The 21,953-nt window shown below is 42.7% G+C and overlaps 1 protein-coding gene across 3 annotated transcripts in view; it reads left to right on the top strand.

Annotated features, from left to right (window-relative positions):
- PRDM10 (PR/SET domain 10) overlaps positions 1–21,953 on the top strand; it is a 95,754-nt gene that overhangs the window by 64,503 nt on the left and 9,298 nt on the right. The window contains exons 10-20 of one of the 3 annotated variants that reach the window (XM_032426297.1): positions 1,653–1,782; positions 2,508–2,750; positions 4,406–4,417; positions 7,804–8,151; positions 9,833–9,988; positions 15,243–15,422; positions 16,556–16,666; positions 18,053–18,253; positions 18,927–19,070; positions 19,468–19,638; positions 21,114–21,254. In XM_032426297.1, the coding sequence (XP_032282188.1) occupies positions 1,653–1,782; positions 2,508–2,750; positions 4,406–4,417; positions 7,804–8,151; positions 9,833–9,988; positions 15,243–15,422; positions 16,556–16,666; positions 18,053–18,253; positions 18,927–19,070; positions 19,468–19,638; positions 21,114–21,254 (1,837 nt within the window). The remainder of the gene's footprint in view (positions 1–1,652; positions 1,783–2,507; positions 2,751–4,405; positions 4,418–7,803; positions 8,152–9,832; positions 9,989–15,242; positions 15,423–16,555; positions 16,667–18,052; positions 18,254–18,926; positions 19,071–19,467; positions 19,639–21,113; positions 21,255–21,953) is intronic. The other 2 variants (XM_032426298.1, XM_032426299.1) reach the window with 2 other exon arrangements.

Below are 21,953 nucleotides of genomic sequence, written 5' to 3'. Positions count from 1 at the left end.
GAAAATTTGACCTTTGACTAGATTTAATAATACTGAGCATAATGGTATTGTGGTATATCCATATCCATATATATATATATATATATATACACATATTTATATGTTCCATATATATATGGAATATATAAAAAAGAGTCCTTATATTGTAGAGACATATTTGTGGAAATATTTGCAGATGAAATGATGGTCTGGGACTTACTTCAAAATAATCTAATGGGTATGTGTGTGTGGGAAACAGCAGGGGGGTGGTGTATGGTGGAATAAAATTAGCCATGAGTAGCTAAGTATTGAAATCAGGTAATGGGTACATTGGGTTCATTATGTACATTGGGTTCTACATTTACCTAGGTTCAGAATTTTCTATAATAAAGAGTCTTAAAAATTCTGGAACAACATATAATTTTTATTAAGTTGCTAAACAGATAAGTGGAGGAATAAAACATGATCTGATCGATTTTATACATATCTCTCACACACATCTTTTTTCTCTTCTCTTCTCTTCTAATTCCAGTATAGTTAATATGCAGTGTTATATTAAGTTTCAGGTGTACAATATAGAGATTCAGCAGTTCCATATATTACTCAGTGTTCAAGTAAGTGTACTCTTAATCCTCTCACATTCATCTTCTAAAAGAGATTTTAATGATATGCTTTCTGAATTCCTTTATTGAGGAATTTTTATATGCTAGAAATCTATTAAATAAGATAAAATTTACTTGGTGTTTACTAGGCATGTTATGGAACAATTGAGTTAGAAATTTGTTTTGACCTGCCAAAAGCTTATAGCAAAACAAGAAAGTTCTTTTGAATCTAGTTGCATTTCTTGGAAGGAATAGGAAGTGAAGCAAGGGGAAAAGAGGGAAAGAATGGAATCTTGTCTCTAGGAACACGCTTAAGGCTTAGCATGTTCTGTCCTGTCTGCATTTCTCACATCATTTCAGAGATATGTTTGTGCTTACAGAATTTTCAGTAACAAAATGGTGTCAGTGCTCTGAGTTTTTTTTTTTTTTTAAGATTTTATTTATTTATTTGACAGAGAAAGAGACAGCGAGAGAGGGAACACAAGCAGGGGGAGTGGGAGAGGGAGAAGCAGGCTTCCCACTGAGCAGAGAACCCGATGCGGGGCTCGATCCCAGGACCCTGGGATCATGACCTGAGCCGAAGGCAAGACGCTTAACAACTGAGCCACCCAGGTGCCCAGTGCTCTGAGTTTTTAATAGCTCAATTTAAGACATCTCTGGGCTATATAGATGGCAAGGATGAGATATTTAGAAAGTGTATATTATCAGGGCGTCTGGGTGGCTCAGTCAGTTAAGCAGCCTACTCTTGATCTCGGGTGGTAGGGTTGAGACCTACATTGGACCCTGCACTCAGCACCTGGAGTCTGCTTGTCCCTCTCCCTGCCCCTCACCCCACTTATGCATGCTTACGCTCTCTCTCTAAAATAAACAAAAAAATCTTAAAAAAAAATCTTTTAAAAAAAGAAAATGCATATTATCAAAATGATTGTTCCCAGTAGAAAAAAGAATCAGAAAAAGTAATAGAATGAGAGGAAATCAAGATTTGGGGCTCATCAGCACCAATGAGGGAAAATATTTGTTAGGCAGTACTGTGTAACCATGAATATTTATAACCTAATCTTTTGTCCCCAGAACAAGAGGCAGAGGAAGGGGACGAGGCAAGAGGCGATTTGGCCCTGGTCGACGGCCAGGACGCCCTCCAAAATTTATCCGCCTGGAAATAGCCAGCGAAAATGGGGACAAATGTGACGATGGGACACAGGTACTGGGGGAGGAAGAACTTGTTAGATGCCTGCTCCAGGGACTTGGAACTATTACCAGGCTTCAATACAAATGCCTCCTGGAGGCTGATGGTCCTGCCATGTCCGCACTTGGCTGCTTGTTAATTAAAGATGACTGGGGGAAGGCAAGAAGAATACGTTTTCAAAAAAACCAGAACGTATTCTTGAATGTTACAACAAAAACCCAACTTTGCTGCCCTCAAGATTTGAAATTGGGGGTGCCTGGGTGGCTCAGTCAGTTAAGTGTCTGACTCTTGATTTTGGTTTAGGTCACGATCTCAGCTCAGGTCGTGATCTCTCAGGGTCATGAGATTGAGCCCCATGTTGGGTTCTGTGCTGGACGTGGAGCCTGCTTAAGATTCTGTCTCTCCCTCTCCCTTCCCCCCCCACCAGCCACCAAAAAAAGGAGTTGAAATTGCCCAAAGATATTGTTGGGGGATGCTGTTTAATCAGTTTAAACAGTTAAAATGATCTTATTCCAGAAGAGTTCTCCTGTCGGTCTTCTCCTCATGAAGTGATCTGGAATATCTCCCAGTTTTACATCCTGTGGATAGTTACCTAATCTTGGATAGTTTTCCCAGAAGGAGAACATTTTTTTAAATCTAGAGATTTAAAAAATAAGCAGCAATTCTAAATCTTAGCTGACACTCTCTAGCGCGAGTCTCTATCTAGCTGGGGAAATAATTCCTGGTTATTGCAATTTCAGGACTTGCTACATTTTTCCACCAAGGAGCAATTCGATGAGGCTGAGCCAGCTACTCTGAATGGGCTGGATCAACCAGAACAGCCCACTCTCCCCATCCCTCAGCTGCCACAGGAAACCCAGCCTTCTCTGGAACACGAGCCAGAAACTCATAGCCTACACCTGCAGCCCCAGCACGAGGAGAGCGCGCTGCCCACCCAGAGCACCCTGACGGCCGATGACATGCGCAGAGCCAAGCGTATCCGAGTAAGTGGGAAGCAGAGCTCCTCCCTCACGAGGTGCTGCCCTTTCTCCAGTCAACTGGCTTTCTAGGTGCCATGTTTTCCCAACTTACTCACCATCTGCTTTGAAATCGTGCATCTAGCCTACCACACACTCAATCCCCTTATCTAGGAATAATGTATTATCTACTTCTCAGTGTCTTTGTGTCCTGTGACAGGCTGGAATGGCTGGTCCTAGATTCTATCAATTTAGTAATGACACAGAAGCCTGGCTTTTGGCAGCTTCTGGACTAGTATAGTTCAAGTAGGATAGCTCTCTGGATCCCTAACCTCACAGATTGGAAATGGGGAAATAAGTGTGTTTAATTATAATAATTATTTACACCGAAGCCACTCTAATCCGTGCCTAATGATGGCTCTCAGATTAATTTCGGGTAAATGAATTTGGTTGTCTACAGTTTCCAAGGGGAGACTGGCAAATGTCATTACTAATCAACGCAAAGGGACCCGTGTCCACGTTGCTGTGGTAGGTACAGTTTACACACCCGGGACAGCTTGAAGTTAAGCACCAGGTTTGGGAGTTGGTCAGTGTTTCACTTCTGTGGCCTGTGTCTGGACTCTAGACCAGGCGGCCACACGGCCTCCGTGGCCTCTAGGTGAGATATGTGTTCCTCTTACCTCACAGATAGCATGGGAGTCTGAGTTAGTTCCTGGAGGGGATGCATGTGGAGAACAATAGGGTTTTGTGGGATAAGCGCATGTGCTGACCGATTTACATCCAGAAAACCACACCACTGTCTATGGCAGTGGTATATACTTTTATTGTACTTTATGTGTGGCTAGAAAGAGATTTTTTTGTAAAACTTTCCAGGCTTTACAGTTTCTAGAGAGGTGATTGTTTTAGCTTATGTTTCTTTGGTCTTCTCATTTGCCTACATGTAGCTTATATTTCTCTTGGTCTTCTTATTTGCCTATAGGCTAGAAGGGACCTTGGAAAATAGTCGAGTCCATGCCTTCCTGTAAAAATACATTTAAACATTTATAACTGTATAATAACATTGAAAGGTTGTCAGCACTCTGAGTCTAAGTAGCCTTTATAAGGGTCCTGTGATGGAAACATATAATACTTTTGGCTCCATGTATATTCTTTCAAAAGGCTATGGAAACATACATGAATATAGACCAGAAAGGCAAAAAACTGTGAGTTAAGACCTTCCTAATCCATCATTCTACATTATTTCCCAATCTGCATTTTACTCTTGCTCCATGACTGTCTTTTCTGCTTTGGCCATTCTGATTTTTCACTAAGTCCAGAGAAATGCTTACAAGATTTAATTTTTTTGCAGGAAAAACAAAAACAACCCCAAATGAAAGCCCACACATGTAGTGAAGTTGTGGTTGTACAAGCCTAGTGTAGCTCTGTGTTCGTATCCTTCAGCGCATTGGGTGACTGGTTTGGGTACAAGGTTCCTTGTGTCAAAGCAAAAGCCACGTGCACTTGGCTTTTGGAGGTCAGTCTTAGTTGAGCTCTTGTGTTTTTTCCTCTCACACATTCTAAAAATTAGGGCTATGTATTTTTTCATCTTTTCTATCCAGATTGGTAATGACCAACTGAAGGGAAGTCTTCCAACCCAATTGGTAATGTAACTATTTTTCTCTTCTCTAATGCTGCCTGCTCAGCTGGAGCTGCAGGTAGGTTCGTTTCCTGTGTTCCACACAACAGAACATTATTGAAGTGTTTGCCTGACCTGATGTTCTTTGCGACCTGTACCTACTAAATCCTGGTGGGATCTACAGTAAATGCAAACTAGTTAATGCATAGCCATCTATTTTCAGATAGACTGATAAATAAATTGTGGGTAGCAGATTCCTCCTACCCCAAACGAAGGGTAGGACTAAGTGATCTCCAGGATCCTATCCAGTTCTACAACAATTTGGGTGACTTATGGAATGGTAGTGAGATCTGACTATATACTCAGCCCCAGGCTATGGACACAATGCAGTTTTCACATGAGTCCCGTTCTCTAGGGGCTTACAGTCTAATTTGGGAGATAGTGCTCATGTAATGGGTCTTATAGTCAAGGGCTAAATTTGAAAGTGTAGCCTATAATTGCTATAGGAACTGGGAAGTGAGAAAGGCCAAAGAAAGATGAGAAGGAGTCAGGGAATAGTTCGTGGATGAAGCGAGCCTTAAATGGTCTGGGAGAGAGACAGGAAGAAGGTAGGCTATTTCCAGGGCTGTCGGCCATAGGATCAAAGGCCAGCACATAGGCATGTTCTTGGAATGGTTTTGGGACAGTGCACATCGTAGCTTGACCCTAGTGTGGGGTGCCAGTTGAAGGACAGTGAAGAGTGAGATACGTTGGTAGGGCTAGCCAGCTAAAGGCTTTGAAAGCCAGGTAGAAAACAGGCAGAGAAAAGTTAAAAAAAAAAGCCAACAAACAAACAGGATTGATTTCCTTTTGGTGTCAAGATCAAAATAATATGAAAAGTGATCAAGAATTAATTTCCCTTAGCTATTAATATCAAACTTTAGAAACATTATAGGTCTTTGTTTGCAAAGAATCTGTTGTCTTAGAATTCATTTCAGTGTGAGTTGAATCCCCCATCACAGATTTTAGCAACCGTAGCATTTTGGCACCCTAGAGTACCTTATGGACCGTATAGTATGGTGTGCCTGGCTGATGGCCACTCAGGGATCAGAAGATCCATAATGGATCCATCTGTGCTACTTCTGCCACTTTGCATGGTTTCTTCTAGAAATGTGTGCCAGCATAGCTCTGAGCTACAGAGCATACCTTAGAGTAGAAGTGGCCTGCAAGTGGGTCAAGGGGTGGGAAAGTTTCAGCACTTTCACTACCTTGTACTGTGTGGATTACATGAGGATCACCAGATCAGAGAAATATGATCTTCAGGGCTCCATGGGAATTAGAAAGACAACAAGAACAAGGTTTGTGGACAGAACTAAGAATGTGGAGCCCAGTGGCTGGTCAGCGATCAAGTGTCTGAGGACACTCAAACTAATCAGAAATGACAGAAGACTTATTAGCATAATAGTCCAAAACAAAACCGAGTTCTAGATTTGGCACCCGAAGAGGAGTGGAATCCCCAGTGGGACCAAGATCAATTGTACATTGTGTCTGCCCTTGGAAACCTTATTGAACTGGATAAAGGAAATGATTCTTACATGTTGAAAGCACTTTAAATCTTGAATGTCTGAATCTCAGGATATTATTTGTTTATTTGCAATATTTCCATTAAGTTTTGAAAGGAGCCAGAATAGTGAGAGCTTTTTTGTAAAATAAATATTTGTTCGGATAGAGTAAAAAGATTGGGTAACTGCTGAACAGTATAATAAAGTGCCAGAAAGCTCTGTGACTGATGTGAGAATGGTCAGCTATTACAGATCTCTGCAGGTGCTATAAAAGAGACTTTGAAAGAATTCTTTTTGTTTTTCATATGAAATACATTTCATTAAATCTGGAGTTTTTATTGAACACTTCCTATGAGCTAAGCTATATTTTAAGGGCTCTAGATACAAAGGAGGATAAGATATAATGCAGTCCTGCCTCAGTCAACTGGGGAAGACAACAGAATTTCTAAATATGTCCTCAAGATAAACGAGTAGGTAAAATATCTCTCCCGGCCCCATTAGAGACCCTGAGGAGGAAGTTTTCAGTCATATAGTGACTGTGTTCAGAATTTTCACTAAAAAAAAAATTATTTTGCTTTTTTCTGAATGATTTTTTTACATTAAATTTAGTTTAGAAGTTGGGGTTAAGCATGGTTCATTGTACCAATAATGCATTAAGATCTCCATTAATCCTTCAGTTACTAGTCCCTTAGTCACACAAGCTCACCCATTCACAGATATATTTTTTGAGGGATTTTTTCCCCCCTCTCATAGCTCTCTAGAGCTTTCCCTCTGGTATTTTGAAGAACCTATGAATGAGTCTTCATTATAGTATAACTAAAACATCGATGCTGTATTCCCTGTGTGAAAGATGATTCTGTTGATCTGCTCTCTGTAGAGCATGAGTTGTTTTTCCAGCGGTAGTGATGAATTTGCACTGAATATCCATATTCTCTCACTTGGATTCCCTATAACAATTGCATGAATTTACAAGATGGCTAATCAGCATTAGAAGTGCAATCTGTGACTGCAAAAAAAAAAAAGAGGAAAATTGACTAGTCTAGACAGGGAACAAAGCGATAAGCTTAACTTTGTTAGCATGGCCTTTTAACCAGTGGAACTAACTAGCTACATCAAGAACTTGTCTTCTGCTTTTTCTAAGTAGGAAGTGGTCAAATATACATATTCCATTTATAATGTGTGCTCATATATCTTACCTCATGAATGAACATGTTCATATAAATCTGTATCCTTCATTTCTCTTTCAAGTTCTTTTTCTTAAATTGAGATATAATTCATGGACTATAAAATTCGCCCTTTTATAGTGGTATTTAGAATATTCTCCAAGTTGTGCAACCATCACCACTATAATTCCAGAACATTTTCATCATCCTCAAAGAAACCTTGTATCCATTGCCTCCTTTCCCAGCCCCTGGCAAGTACTACTCTTCAGTTCTTTTTATATCTTTTTTTTTTTTCCTTAACATTTTAATCAAGCTTTGAATTCTTTTTCTCAAGAACTTCAGCAAGTAACATTTGGCTGACTTGCTCCAACTTCATTCATGCATGTGTGACTTATCACACGTCACTTCTTCTAAATCTCCAATTATTCTACTCAACTCTGGGATTTGTTTTATTATACAAATCCTTTATTGGGAGTACTATTTTGGCTGTTACTTACTTAATTCTTGAAAAAAAAAACAACCCGTACATCCATAAATATTGTAAGACATAAAAAAGGTTTGTCTTTTCAGGGTGAACTTCTTTGGGGATGGCTTCATTTTTAATGTCTTCACCAGGAAAATCTTCTTTCAACTGTGTGTCCCAGAGTTTAATTTCTATGGAAAGTCTGATTGCAGAGATCATCCTCTTTCTCTATAAATGTGCGAGCTGCTTACCCACTTGACCTCCTCGCTAAATAATTGTATTTGTGTGTGTCTTTCAGAATGCAGCTCTTCAGCATCTGTTTATTCGGAAGTCCTTCCGGCCTTTTAAGTGTTTGCAATGTGGGAAGGCCTTCCGTGAAAAGGACAAACTGGACCAACATTTGCGCTTCCACGGGCGGGAGGGGAACTGCCCACTGACCTGTGATCTCTGTAACAAGGGCTTCATCAGCAGTGCGTCCTTGGAGAGCCACATGAAACTCCATTCGGACCAGAAGACTTATTCTTGCATTTTTTGCCCGGAATCCTTTGACCGCCTTGATTTGTTGAAGGATCATGTGGCCATTCATATCAATGATGGCTGCTTCACGTGCCCAACTTGTAAGAAACGATTCCCAGATTTTATCCAGGTGAGTGTCTATTCCTGAGACTCCCGTATGCTTTTCTTCTTTGGTAAAAGAAACTTCGATGTTTGGAAAGTTGGGACTGCCTATCACCTGCATTTTCATCCCGTCCTTGAAACGACGTTACGGTTGAGAATGGTATTTCTTCAATCAAGCTGCTTTGATAAAGATTATCATAACCCTTAATTGTCCAAATCAGACATTGGCATTGAAACATTTAAGTTTTATTACAAGTAACAAATACCCAGATCTGATTGTCATTTTTACAAAGTCTTTCTTAATCTTTGCCAGTACGCTCTACTCATAAAATATAGAGAGCCTGTAGAAGACATGCTCCCATTTCCTGGCCTGGAAACATTTTCTCTCTGCTACTGTGGTATCCTGTCTTGCTTTACTAAGGTCATGCATTTTGGAAGGAAACAAAGAGAGAGTTGGTATATAATATACTTTTGTATCAAGCACTGACCTCCTTCCTTGGACTATATTCTGGAGCAAAATAGGTGAGGATAAATTCCAGAATATTCATGATTTCATTTGAACTTCAAGTGATGATATGCTGCTAGTTCTATGCTAGTCAATGAATAATTAAATATAAATATCTAGTAACAATATTTTCTCTTTAAAAAGAAAATTACCCAGACAAAAGGAGATCATAGTTCTGCTAGTATGGGGAGTCTTGGTAATTTTATCACTTCACACAAACAATTAGAAAAGTGGTTTATGGCAGAATCTAATGGCAAAAGAGACTCAAAAACAATGAAGCAAAATGTCTTACAGGAATAGTTCTCTACGACTCATTACTTAGCTCTCATCACAGCTCTCCTTCATTGGGTATTTACAGCTAAGAGAATTCAGAGGCCATATTCCTTTATTTAAATTATCCAGAAGTATAGTGAATAAGTTTAAGGAGAAATGATGCTGGTATTGTATCGTTCTCATAAATGGGTAATGTATTTTATATCATCTAATTCATGTCTTTATTCTTCAGAACCTGATTTATTTATTTAAAGATTTTATTTATTTATTTATTTGACAGAGAGAGAGAGCGCGTGCGCACAAGCAGGGGGAGCAGGAGAGGGAGAAGCAGACTCCCCTCTGAGCAGGGAGCACGATCTGGGGCTTGATCCCAGAACCCTGGGATCATGACCTGAGCTGACAGTAGTTGCTTAACCCACTGAGCCACCCAGGCGTCCCTTTCAGAACCTGATTTAATGGAAAGATGTAAAAGGACCAATTACTAAAAGGGGCTAAATTGCTTCTATACATGTTGGAGGCAGAAAAAAGTGAGAAAGAATTTTTTTTTTGTCTTTCTGTGGATAATTTTTACCAAGATTTATTTAAATCCAGAGGAACTCTGCTTAATCTTAAAAAAGGAGAGAGAGAGAGGGAGAAAGAAAAATGGGTCTCATGTGATCAGGGCTTTGAGCAAGCACTCTTTCTTCCTCTTCTTCAGATTATGTGGGAGGTTAAGATTTATAAGGCTTTCTGGCTACTTGTTCTGTTTCTTTGTGACAGGGGTATTGTGTGTGATGGAGGCCAGTCATCAGTCACATTTGATTGGATTACACCGCCAGGTTGATGAAAATCCATGGGAATGCGTTTGGCTCCCTCTAGTGTTGATAAGCCACCATTTGTCCTTCCTTTGGGTGCCCGAGTCCTCTGACTTGTTGGTGTCTTCAACTGCCAGGTGAAAAAACACGTGCGAAGCTTCCACTCAGAAAAGATCTACCAGTGTACAGAGTGCGACAAGGCCTTCTGCCGTCCTGACAAACTGCGTCTTCACATGCTCCGACATTCAGACCGCAAAGATTTCCTGTGTTCCACGTGCGGGAAGCAATTTAAGGTACGGAAGCAGTGAACGGCCTAACGTTGTTCTCACGGCCACCAAAATTATGTCGGGCTAAGGATAAATGCCTGTTCATTTCATCCGTTAATCACCTACTTACAAAGAGCTGAACTTGAGATGAATTTTATGTCTTGTGTTTGACTTAGTTATTATGATAAAATGAAGGAAAAAGCTCACCTTAATATCCCCAAATAATTAATTCAAATTGCCGAATAGAGTAATAACACATCTCCTTAAGAGAATCCAGATGTACAATACGTGGAACTAAATTGCTGTTGAGGAATTCCTAAGAGAACAATACATTTACTTACCAAATCGAGAGATTTTTATTGAGCACTTATTACGTATCAGAGCCTGGTAATTGAGCCCTGAAAGTCTCAGGACTGTCATCTAAGGAAGGAGGGAGATCTGTGGAAATCTGTGGAACACCGAACAGCTTAGGCAACTTTGGGGAATGGTCATGACTCCCAAGGATTAAAATAAGACTTCATAAGTATCAGTAGCCTGCCTGGAATTTAGAAGAAGCAAGGGGAAAACCCCACAGGAGACTCAGGGATAAGAGTTAAACAAGGAAATATGAAACTAATAAATATATACTTCATGGGGAAATCAGATGACTCACATTCAATAAAGAAACACTAGTGAGTGTGATTGTAGGTCATGCTGTCATAGAAACTGGGAAAGACTCAGATGCTGGAGGGAAAAACTAATTTTAAAAAGATGCATTGTATAGAATGTGGAGATGATAAAGAGATATAGGAAGTAATTTTCAAACTTTAACTGGATGTGTTGTGGAATATAATCCTGCTGGCTTTCAATATACGATAGCACAGTTTAGACCTTTGCAGAGAACTCTAATGTGAAAGCTCTAAATAAGCCTAGGTTCTTTTTTGTTTCTTAATTAAAAAACAACACCAACAATATATCCAAAAGGATCCCTGTCTTATGATGTTAACCGGTTAGCCATCCATCCATCCTACCATTTGATATTTTTTTTATCACCTCTTTTGTGCCTGATGCCATTTGAGCACCAGGCATGTGAAAAACCTTGCTCCTTTCATTTTCTCTTTCACTCTCAGTAGATGTATTAGGACAGGGTTCAATCAGGGAAGCAAACCCACTGGAGTTATGCAGTAAGGGAGTTTCTTACAGGAATAAGAACGTCATCGTAGAAGAAGATAGAGAAGCAAGGGTCTGGCAGGAGAGGTTGGAGGATCCGAGAGAAGTCACTAATGCACCCTTCCGCAGCCCTGGTCCGGGTGGACTACGGGAACTTCCCTGGGAACCTGGGGACCCAGGCACCTCCAGCGGGCTCATGAAAGAGAGCCGGCGCTGACCACGGAGGAATGCTGCTGCCTGAGGCGGTGGACGCCCAGCTGCCTGTGGCGCCTGCCCTCGGCAAGAGAACTGGTGGCTGAGTGGGAGCCAGCGAGGGTGAGCGGGGCTATCCCGGCGCCCCTGCCCCTGGCCCACAGAGCATCATGGCCACTGCTTCATTCCCGTCTTCCAGTCTGGCGTGAGCCTCTCTTCGCGAAGACTGAGAACCACACTAGGAACGGGAGCCATGTAAATACAGTTAGTTCCCCTTAGCCAAGGTGACGCAGTACAAAAGCATAACGTATCTACAATTCACTTTTCAGACTATAATGAGTTATTTTTCTAGAGAACAAATTTGATGTCATGGGCCTTTAATTTTAATAGCCTCTTAGATAGATTCCAAAGTGCTTATCACTTAAAAGTCACCGCAAGGGGCACCTGGCCGGTTCAGTCAGTAGAGCATGCAACTCTTGATCTCAGGGTCATGAGTTCAAACCCCACATTGGGCATAAAGCTTACTTAATTAAAAAAAAAAAGCCACCACAAAATCTGGCTTCCGTAACAGAATGTAGAGAGTTGTCAACTCACTATGTTGTACACCTGAAACTAATGTAATATTGTGTGTCACCCAAACTCTAGTTAAAAACAGAACCTGGGGGGCGCCTGCGTGGCTCAGTCATTAAGCGTCTGCCTTCAGCTCGGGTCATGATCCCAGGGTCCTGGGATCGAGCCCTACGTCGGGCTCCCTGCTCCGCAGGAAGCCTGCTTCTCCCTCTCCCACTCCCCCTGCTTGTGTTCCCTCTTTTGCTGCCTCTCTCTCTGTCAAATAAATAAATAAAATCTTAAAAAAGCAAAAAACAAAAAGCAGAACCTGGCTCCCAATTACCTCTGCAGTTCTGCCTTCCCCTTTGTACTCTGCTCCACTGAGCTATGTGGTTTACTGCAGTGTGGCATGCTGTCTCTCCTGGGGGCTTTTCATCTGTTCTCCTTCACAACCCCCCACTTGAAATACACTTTCACACTCTCTCATCATTCCACCTGGCTGATGTCACTTCGTACAGAGGCATTTCTTGATGCCCCCCCCCCCACCTGGATTAAGTGCTTCTCCTATGTATTCCCATAGGACCCTTTACTTGTGACCCTGTTGTAGCACTTCTACTGAATTGTAACTGTCCTACTACAAGCTTCAAAAGGTAGGACCTTTTGACTTTCAGGAGCTCTCAGTTTAAAGAGGAAATTTGACATGTGCATTAAAAATTATTACTGCTCCTGGGGTGCCTGGCTGGCTCAGTCAGAAGAACATGTGACTCTTGATCTCAGGGTCATGAGCTTGAGACCCATGTTGGGTGTAGAGATTACTCAAGTAAATAAAACTTCAAAAAAATTATTACTGCTACTGTAATAGAGAAAAAAAATGCCACAAGCAGGATTCACTCTGATTTGGGGTGTAGGTGACACTTGAATTCCCTAAAGGGTGGGGAAGAGTTAGCCTGCTAGAGAAAGGGACGGGAGGAGGAGGGGGAGAGGGGTAAAGTGCCGGAGTCCAGCTGCAGCCGGGGTGGGTCTCTCGTAGGAAAGGATGGTGTCGGCGAATGAGGAGACACAGACACAGGATCAGGTTGCAAGCATCTCCTCCTGACAGCCTCGTAGGAACTTTATTTATATGTTAGGATATTTTTGTTTTTCCAAATCTTAGATCATTTTCTGGATTACAGCCATAGCCTTCTTTCATTTTTCCTTTGTAATGATTAACATGACCTTTATTGATTTCCGCTTATTGGCTTTCGCTAAAACTAAAAAACAGTACGCAAAGAGAAAGGTGCTAGACAGAGCGTGACCATTTTGTTATTTTGTTCTATAGAAACTAATTCTTCGTGGAATTAGTTTCATTATGATTGCTTAGATAGGCGTAACTAAGATGAGTAGTCACTTTATCATGAAACCCCAGAAATATTCCCACAATTATAAAGATTGCCATAAACAAAATGAAAGAGAAGAGCAGGAGCCAGCGGTGGAGTCTCCTGTTTTCAGGATCGTCCCCCATACTTGGACTTTGTCAAACAGCATGAGTAGCATGGCTCGTGCCAGTAAAGACGCTCCAGGGGCATTTTACAGCTGGGCTGAACTAAGGCCTAGGCAGCGGGCATGGAGAAGAGGGTCCATATTCAAGACAAACATCTGAGGGAGAATTGGTAGGACTTTGTGTCTGGATGCCAGGCTGATGGGTGGACAGAGAGGAATTGGGCTTTGCAGCTTGGGAGGCTAGATGTTTGGGAACACTGCTGATCCAGCAGCAGGATTTAGGCAGGAGGAGAGAGTGGGGGCATAATGGATTGGGCTTAGGGCTGTTAGGTTGGAAAAGACTTGCTGAGATTTGGCCTTCAGCAAATATGTCTGTCTCTGTATGCAGAGCTCGGTGTAGTAGTAGTAGTAGGGGGCTTTGGGACTTCTGTAATGAGTCAGTTACAATAACTTGGTCTGTTTAAAGGGAATGGGTGAGGGGAAATTGGTGAACACCAATGCTGGGGAAAAAGTAGAAATGCAACAGAAGTCTGGGGTGGTGAGCTTTATCACTGTATCTAAAGACACTCAAGAGAAATACTGTTATTTAGGGCAAGGCTTGTAATCCAGACTTTACTGCAAAGTAGGAGACTCTGAAATTCTCTGCTGGACTTTCCAGGAATGAGGTGGGTGGGGGTGGGAGGAGCAGGAGAGAGAGGTAGATGAGGGGTCCTAGTGTTGAACCCTGAACTTCAAATGGTTCCCGATACTCGGTGGGCACTCAAGAAGTACTTGTTAAATGAATGTGCTGAAAAAAGGCAGTGGTTAAATAAAAGTCCTTATACCAAAATGTGGGGAGAACTGTTCTGGTGGAAAGGTTCAAAATCTTTATCAGACCGATAGTCGTTTTTTTTAAGGTTTTTTTTTTTTTTTTTAAGATTTTATTTATTTATTTGACAGAGAGAGACACAGCGAGAGAGGGAACACAAGCAGGGGGAGTGGGAGAGGGAGAAGCAGGCTTCCCGTGGAGCAGGGAGCCCAATGCGGGGCTCGATCCCAGGACCCCGGGATCAAGACCTGAGCCGAAGGCAGACACTTAACGACTGAGCCACCCAGGCGCCCCAAGACCAATAATAGTTTAATCATGTCTAAGAGAAGAGAGAAATGCTGAAGAAGGGAGCTGGCATTTTTTGAAATTTTTTTCCTTGGGATGGGCTCTGCTTGATTTTCTCTCTATGGACTCATATCAACATGTATCACTAGATTAGGTCATCAAACTAAGACCTGACCTAGACCATATGCTCCATCCACAGTGGGCAATGTAATTGTTTACATGAACTTCTAAGTCCATAAGATGAGAAATACTTAAATTTATGTGGGATTTGGAAGAATTATTAAAACGTGTGGGAACTAAGCATACAAATGGCTTTGTAAATACAGTATTACCTATCATTCATTATCAGTTTGTCTCGTAATTATTTTTGTTTTTGTTTTAAAGATTTTATTTATTTATTTGATAGAGAGAGCATAAGGAGGGGGAGGGGGGAAGCAGGCTTCCTGATGAGTAGGAAGCTGCGTGCGGGGCTTGGTCCCAGGACCTTGGGATCATGACCTGAACCGAAGGCAGACGCTTAACTGACTGAGCCACCCAGGCGCTCCTGTCTTGAAATTCTTAATACCAAATTTATTCCATTATCCTTTGATCTTCTCCATAATACATGCAAATTCTTTCTTCCCCAAAACCAAGACTCAGTGGAACGCACTTATTTGCTATGGGACAGAGTTTGTCCATTCCAGCAGCCTGGCAACTCGGACACCTCTTGGTAGGTTGTGCTTACTGGTAACTTGTATTGCTTTTTTTAATCCCTTCAGTTAAAAATTTTCTACCCTCTCTCCCCGCTCCCCTGCCTTTTCAAACATTCTCTCTAAATAGCGAAAAGACAAACTACGGGAACATATGCAGAGGATGCACAACCCTGAGAGGGAGGCCAAGAAAGCTGACCGCATCAGCCGCTCCAAGACGTTCAAGCCTCGTATCACATCCACGGACTACGACAGCTTCACGTTCAAGTGCCGCCTGTGTATGATGGGCTTCCGGAGACGAGGCATGCTGGTCAGTGCCAAGCGGCTTCCAGACCCACCCATTTCTGTCTATGGCGATGGCTTTGTGCAGTATTCTGTGCGAAATTTTCAGTAGGTTTTGTCAGGGGCTAGGGGAAAAGAAAGAAGCACACGATGCCCAATTTGGAGTTCTTCCCAGTCTCCCTTTGCCCTCCTGTTTTTTTTTTTTGTTTTGTTTTTTAAAGATTTTATTTATTTATTTGACAGTGAGAGAGGGAACACAAGCAGGGGGAGTGGGAGATGGAGAAGCAGGCTCCCTGCCGAGCAGGGAGCCCAATGCGGGGCTAGATCCCAGGACTCTGGGATCACGACCTGAGCTGAAGGCAGACACTTAATGACTGAGCCACCCAGGCGCCCCTCCCTTTGCCCTCCTGTGCCACAACTCATTTCTGCTGACCTCTTGGGATAAGTCTTTCTCTGTCACTTTTCATTATGAGTTTTCTTTTGCTTTACTATGCTCGGTCTCTGCTCTTATATTTCATTTCCCTCTTCTCTTCTGTGTTCCTGAACGTCCTTTTTGGTGGGGTTTTTCCTTCTCCCTAGTTGCTCCCTGTAATGCCCCCCTTTTCCAGATGGGAAACAGCAATAGAAGGAAACTGCCCTTCAAAGCAGGGTGTGTGAACCGGCTTAGGAGACACCTCAGGATAGTCAGTTCAATTCATTTTGTTCTCAATTCATTTTGACTTTATTACAGTTTGGTAGGACTAGAGGCGTGGGGAATTATTTAAAATTTAGAACCTGAGTTTGCATCTCATTCAGTGTCCTCAGTAAGGCCAGGGCACTAAATAATGAAAGATGGGTTTGCATTGGGAGAATTCAACAATGAAATTTGTGCTGGTGTAATTTTCCATTTTCCTTCGGTGGATCTTTCAGTCAAAGAGTGTTAATGAAATCCGCCGTGACCCAATTCCCTTCAGTAATTTGCTGAATGACTGTTAACTCCTGCTAACCGTGATTGTTAAGGCTTGGTGTCAGATGGGCCTGGAAATGCTCGATCTGGCCACATGCCTGTTTTGGGGCATGGCTTCCCAGGATTCCAACTTCTAGCAGTCAAGACCAGAGGCATTTGGTTCTCTTCTCTTTGTAGTAGGCTCTCTTTTTCTCATTTGCTTTTTTCCCCTTTAGGTAAATCACTTATCAAAGAGGCACCCAGACATGAAGATAGAAGAGGTGCCAGAGTTAACTCTACCCATCATAAAGCCCAACCGTGATTACTTTTGTCAGTACTGTGATAAGGTAAAAGGAAACTGTCCACACTGGGATGCTTCCTGGGAGCCCTGCTTAGAGCCCATTTGTCCGCATGTATAAACATATACTTAGATCTTACACTTACTCTTAACAGATGGTTCCCTGTCTCTCAGTAGTTTTCCATTCAGATGAGAAAGGGCTAAAAGTGCAGCCTCATTTTAAGTCAAAATTTTTTCCTAAGCATTAGTTGACTTTGTGTTTAACATTTTTCCTTCTCTGTGGTTTTGTTATAGAAGTAGAGGCTTACCAGGAGCTTGGTATATGAATTTGTTTTAAATTCCTAAGCTCTAAAGCAAAATTGTTTATCATCCTACTTGTAAAATATATACAGTAGGTTTGGGATTTCTAGAAGATTGAGTAGGATGTGGAGGAGTTTTGCAATGGAAGACTGTTTGTACTATTTCACCTTTATTTTTGTGCAGTTGCAAAAAGACTGAATATACATGTATTGTTTCATTGTAATATTTTTCCTTATACAATGTAGTTGTGTCAGCTTAAAACTGGGAAACTTTTTTTTTTTTTTTTTTAAGATTTTATTTATTTATTTGACAGAGAAAGACCCAGCAAGAGAGGGAACACAAGCAGGGGGAGTGGGAGAGGGAGAAGCAGGCTTCCCGGCCGAGCAGGGAGCCTGATGCGGGGCTCGATCCCAGGACCCTGGGATCATGACCTGAGCCTAAGGCAGACGCTTAACGACTGAGCCACCCAGGCGCCCCAAAATTGGGAAACTTTTTAAAGCATAGATTCACCATTACAGATACTAGGCACTTTTAGACTTGCCATTTTGGAGGATTCTTTGGCATCTAGTACTAGTAAATATATGAGAGCTTTTGTAGAAAGGCTAAGTGGGATGAACTGGCCTTTGAAACGATTCTTTTTCTGTGACTGTGTATCTACCTCTTAAACTTCAAGGTAAGGGGTATTTTTATTATTACTATCTTAGATGTATAAATTCTAGGAAGATGCCTAGCACATCTACATTAGGTTCTTCTTCTTTTTTTTTTTTTTAAAGATTTTATTTATTTATTTGAGAGAGAGAGAATGAGAGAGAGTGAGTACATGAGAGGGGGGAGGGTCAGAGGGAGAAGCAGACTCCCTGCTGAGCAGGGAGCCCGATGCGGGACTCAATCCAGGGACTCCAGGATCATGACCTGAGCCGAAGGCAGTCGCTTAACCAACTGAGCCACCCAGGCGCCCCATTAGGTTCTTATTTTAGATATCCTTCAATATAGCTGTTAAAATATTTTATTTTGCGCTACCTGAATACTTTTTCTCCTTTCTCATACCTAACAACAGAATTGTTAAGAGATTTCGCTCTGAAGTAAGAAAGTAGAACCGTATACTGCTTTCATGACAAAGCATTTGAATTTGCAGGTTTATAAAAGTGCCAGCAAACGAAAAGCCCATATTCTGAAGAACCATCCAGGGGCTGAGCTCCCACCAAGCATTCGCAAACTCCGTCCCGCTGGCCCAGGAGAGCCAGACCCCATGCTGAGCACCCACACCCAGCTCACCGGCACGATAGCGACCCCTCCCGTGTGCTGCCCTCACTGCTCCAAACAGTACAGCAGCAAGGTACGGGAAGGGCTTTGACTGCGTCCGGATCAAGGTCATTATTTAAGGCATCTCGTAAGAGAAGGTGGCAGTTGGCTTCTTCTGAATTGACGCAGGACTGACTGCCAGAGGTGTTTTGTCCCGTTCCGACGGCTGAGGAGCTGTTTCCTGAGGATAGGGATTGTAAATCCAGAATGGGAAGAGAATAAGTGGAATTTCCCCAGAGTTAGTGTATCTCACACATAACCTGAGCGCTCAGTTGGTTTCCTTTTCTTTGGTCTGCTGAAGGTCTCATATTGGAATATTTTATGCTCATGCTTTATGAGCTCAGGTTTACAGAAGCACAATGTGGGACCTTACATGATAGATCTTGAAAAGGGGGTCATTCTTGGTTGTGGGAGGCGGAGAACTTGTGATTGATCGCTGCAGGTATTGGGGGGGGTGCTAGGGGATACTGTGAGTGAGGTGTGCTGACCTTGCCTGACGGCGTGGGGTCACATGCGTATTCAGTTTCTTCTCAGCCTCTTCCTTTGCCTCTTGCAAACTCTGTGCTGCTTTGGGAGGAGTGGGCACACCTTATTTCTTTCAAAGCAAAACCAGAAAGACTTCAGGGATCGTGGCAGGGTTTGTGTTTGAGAAAAATTGCAAATAACTAACTCTAGTAACGATTCTTGGTTTTGCCATACTTTTCCAGACCAAGATGGTACAGCACATTCGAAAGAAGCACCCAGAGTATGCCCAGCTCCCTAACACCTTACATCCACCGCTGACGACAGCTGTGATCAGTGCTGCCCCGGCTGTGTTAACCACAGACAGCGCTACCGGGGAGACCGTGGTGGTAAGTATGTGACTGGTCAGGGCACCTCATCCCCTTCCGTGCCCGTCACGGCTTCCGATACCAAAGCCACGTCTATCTTGCTATATAATTGGCTGCAAAGGTAGCCCATTATCCCTCAGTTTCCTTCCAGGGCCTTCTGTGTGTGGTTGGTCTCCTAGTCGATGCTTTCCAAAGCTGTCTGTAGAAGGAGCAGCAAGAAATGTTCAGTGCCGTTCCTGTGCTGCAAGATGGTCAGAACCTGTCGGGTAACCCCATCGGGGCTGGCACAGACAGGTGGATACAGACATCTGTAGTCCTCCAGCATCTTCTCGCCTTTGGATCTCTCCTATCTGAGCTCAGGGCTAATTTGTACAAGCTGTAGTGTTACCAGCTAGTGTGTTTTTTGTGACTCTTCTAGACAACAGACCTCCTAACCCAAGCCATGACAGAGCTGTCCCAGACCTTAACAACCGATTACCGAACGTCGCAGGGGGACTACCAGAGAATTCAGTATATTCCTGTGTCACAGTCGACATCTGGTCTTCAGCAACCACAGCACATACAGCTTCAAGTGGTGCAAGTGGCTCCGGTACATGTTGCTCTCTACCTTCAGGAATGCCAGATTGCCACTAGGCAATATGGCGGTGGTGGGGGGCGGGGGGGGGCGGTCAACAAGAGCACCCAGTTCTCAGAGCTAGAGCTGGACCCCACGTCGTGTGCTTCCCGTGTAAGGTCTGAGTCTAAGGCATTTGGCAAGCTCTCCTGGCCCCCTGGCTGTATAGGGCTCTGGACTTAGCAGTGTAAGAGATTCTCTCCAGAGCCTTCCAGAGGTTTCCGGCTGCCCTGTACACTGTCATCGTGCTGCCGCGGGGCAGTCCTACGTGAACTCCTTCAGAGCCTCTTCTGAATCCTTGAGCACCAAAGCTGACTACTTGGTGGGGAACCAGTTTGGTACTTGGGCATCGAAAGGGAGGTTGTAAAGAATAATTTTGAGTTTCAAATGTCAGTCAGTACATTATTCGTGCAGAGGTGTGACTACGCTCCTTCTGCCTTCTGCAGCTCATTGTCACTGATGAGGGAGCTAAAAGAAGAAATCCTCCCAGAGCTGTGGTTTCATTTAAGTATGCTGAGGAGGTGTATTCAAGGCACAAATGATCAAACCTATTGCTTTGAAATAATTTGGTCTGAAAATTTAGGAAAATAGGAAAATTTAGGACTAATACCAGAGCGGGAAATACGGAGTTGCTACTGTTGTTGACTGTTCTTTATCTTGTTTTTCTTATGGGACATTTCTTAACTTCAGGCTTTGGAGGAACCTATGAATCCCTGAAATTGCCTGAAAAGTGTGATGTATATGTACATCATTCTGGAGAAAGGGACTATACTTTAGCCAGATTTTCAGAGATGTCTGGGATACATAAAAAGGTTGGGAACCACTCTTCTAGTGGGTCGGTAGCTGAAAGCAAATTCTCTTCTTTGATCTCTTTTAACCTATCAAGGGTAGGGTGTTACATTTAATTGAAACTTGAGGGAGAAGGACTTTTGATCCCTGAGAGCTTCTCGTTCAGCTTATTACAAGGAGCTATGTTCCCTTTCTCTCCTTCTCTTTCAGAATTAAATAGCATTAGTGGCTTATGTTTTATAAGAGTAACTTTTATTTATTTATTTATTTATTTTTAAAAGATTTTATTTATTTATTTGACAGAGAGAGACACAGCGAGAGAGGGAACACAAGCAGGGGGAGTGGGAGAGGGAGAAGCAGGCTTCCCGTGGAGAAGGGAGCCCGATGCGGGGCTCAGTCCCAGGACCCTGGGATCATGACCTGAGCTGAAGGCAGACGCTTAACGACTGAGCCACCCAGGTGCCCCAAGCGTAACTTTTAAAATGATCTTCTTTGCTAGTGTTTACCAGCTTGGCTTAGGTGTGGGCTCTCTGGGAGCAAAACCCTGGATGTGAAATTACGTCTACTCTTCTGCTGGGATATTGTTTCAGCTGAACGTTTTCTCTGGAAGGATCTCCTCCCTTCCCCTTAATCAGTATGCTTTTGGTCTTCCTGCCCTCTAGGCCACTTCCCCACACCAGTCTCAGCAGTCCACTGTGGACGTTGGCCAGCTCCACGACCCTCAGACCTACACCCAGCATGCCATCCAGGTGCAGCACATCCAAGTCACAGAGCCCACTTCCTCCACCCCCTCATCATCCCAGGTATGTTCTCCCACTGCTCACGAAAGGCAATACGGTCTTGGGGACCCTGGAACGTTCATCAGAGTGAAGAGGCATTGTCTTCAGACCCAGTCAGCTTGACTATTGAAACGATGCCGTTTATTTTTGGGCCTTCATTAAAGATCCTACCTTTGCCTCCAGGTTTTATATTGGCATTATGGACACACTTGCATTAAGTGATGAGCTTCCCCTAAGCAAAAGGAGCCCTGTGATCTTATATCCTAGGGACAACCTAGGCCTTTGTTTCCTATTCTAAATGGCTGTCTTGATAGCATGCAGTTGCTAAGTTGTTTCTTGAATTTTGGAACAGTGACTTTGTGGCGTATTGTTGTGTTTATATCATAGAGGCTGTTATTGAGACAGCATAGCTACATCCATTAAAAAAATATTTATTAAAAATCTTACCCTTTTCATGAAACTTTTCTAGGTCTTGCCCTCAAGGAGCTTGGAGTCTAGTAGGGATATAACAAATATATAGAAGTAAACAGGATATAAAGCAAAGGTATCTGAACCAGAAAGGATACATGTAGGCCCACCTCTGATACTCACAGGTTCCAGAACAAGAGTACAAATGAAAGCCTGCATGCCATGTGTCTGGGTGGTTAAAAGTTTCAAATCAAGCTAACAAACTTAAATAAAATATGTTCTTTGCAACTACATGAATGGAGCTAGAGACTATTA

The sequence above is a fragment of the Phoca vitulina genome, unplaced genomic scaffold (assembly GCF_004348235.1).
Source record: "Phoca vitulina isolate PV1807 unplaced genomic scaffold, GSC_HSeal_1.0 scaffold34, whole genome shotgun sequence".
In the NCBI taxonomy this organism is placed as follows: domain Eukaryota; kingdom Metazoa; phylum Chordata; class Mammalia; order Carnivora; family Phocidae; genus Phoca; species Phoca vitulina.
Note: the sequence above shows the minus strand (reverse complement) of the source record. Positions and strands in the feature narration are given on the sequence as shown.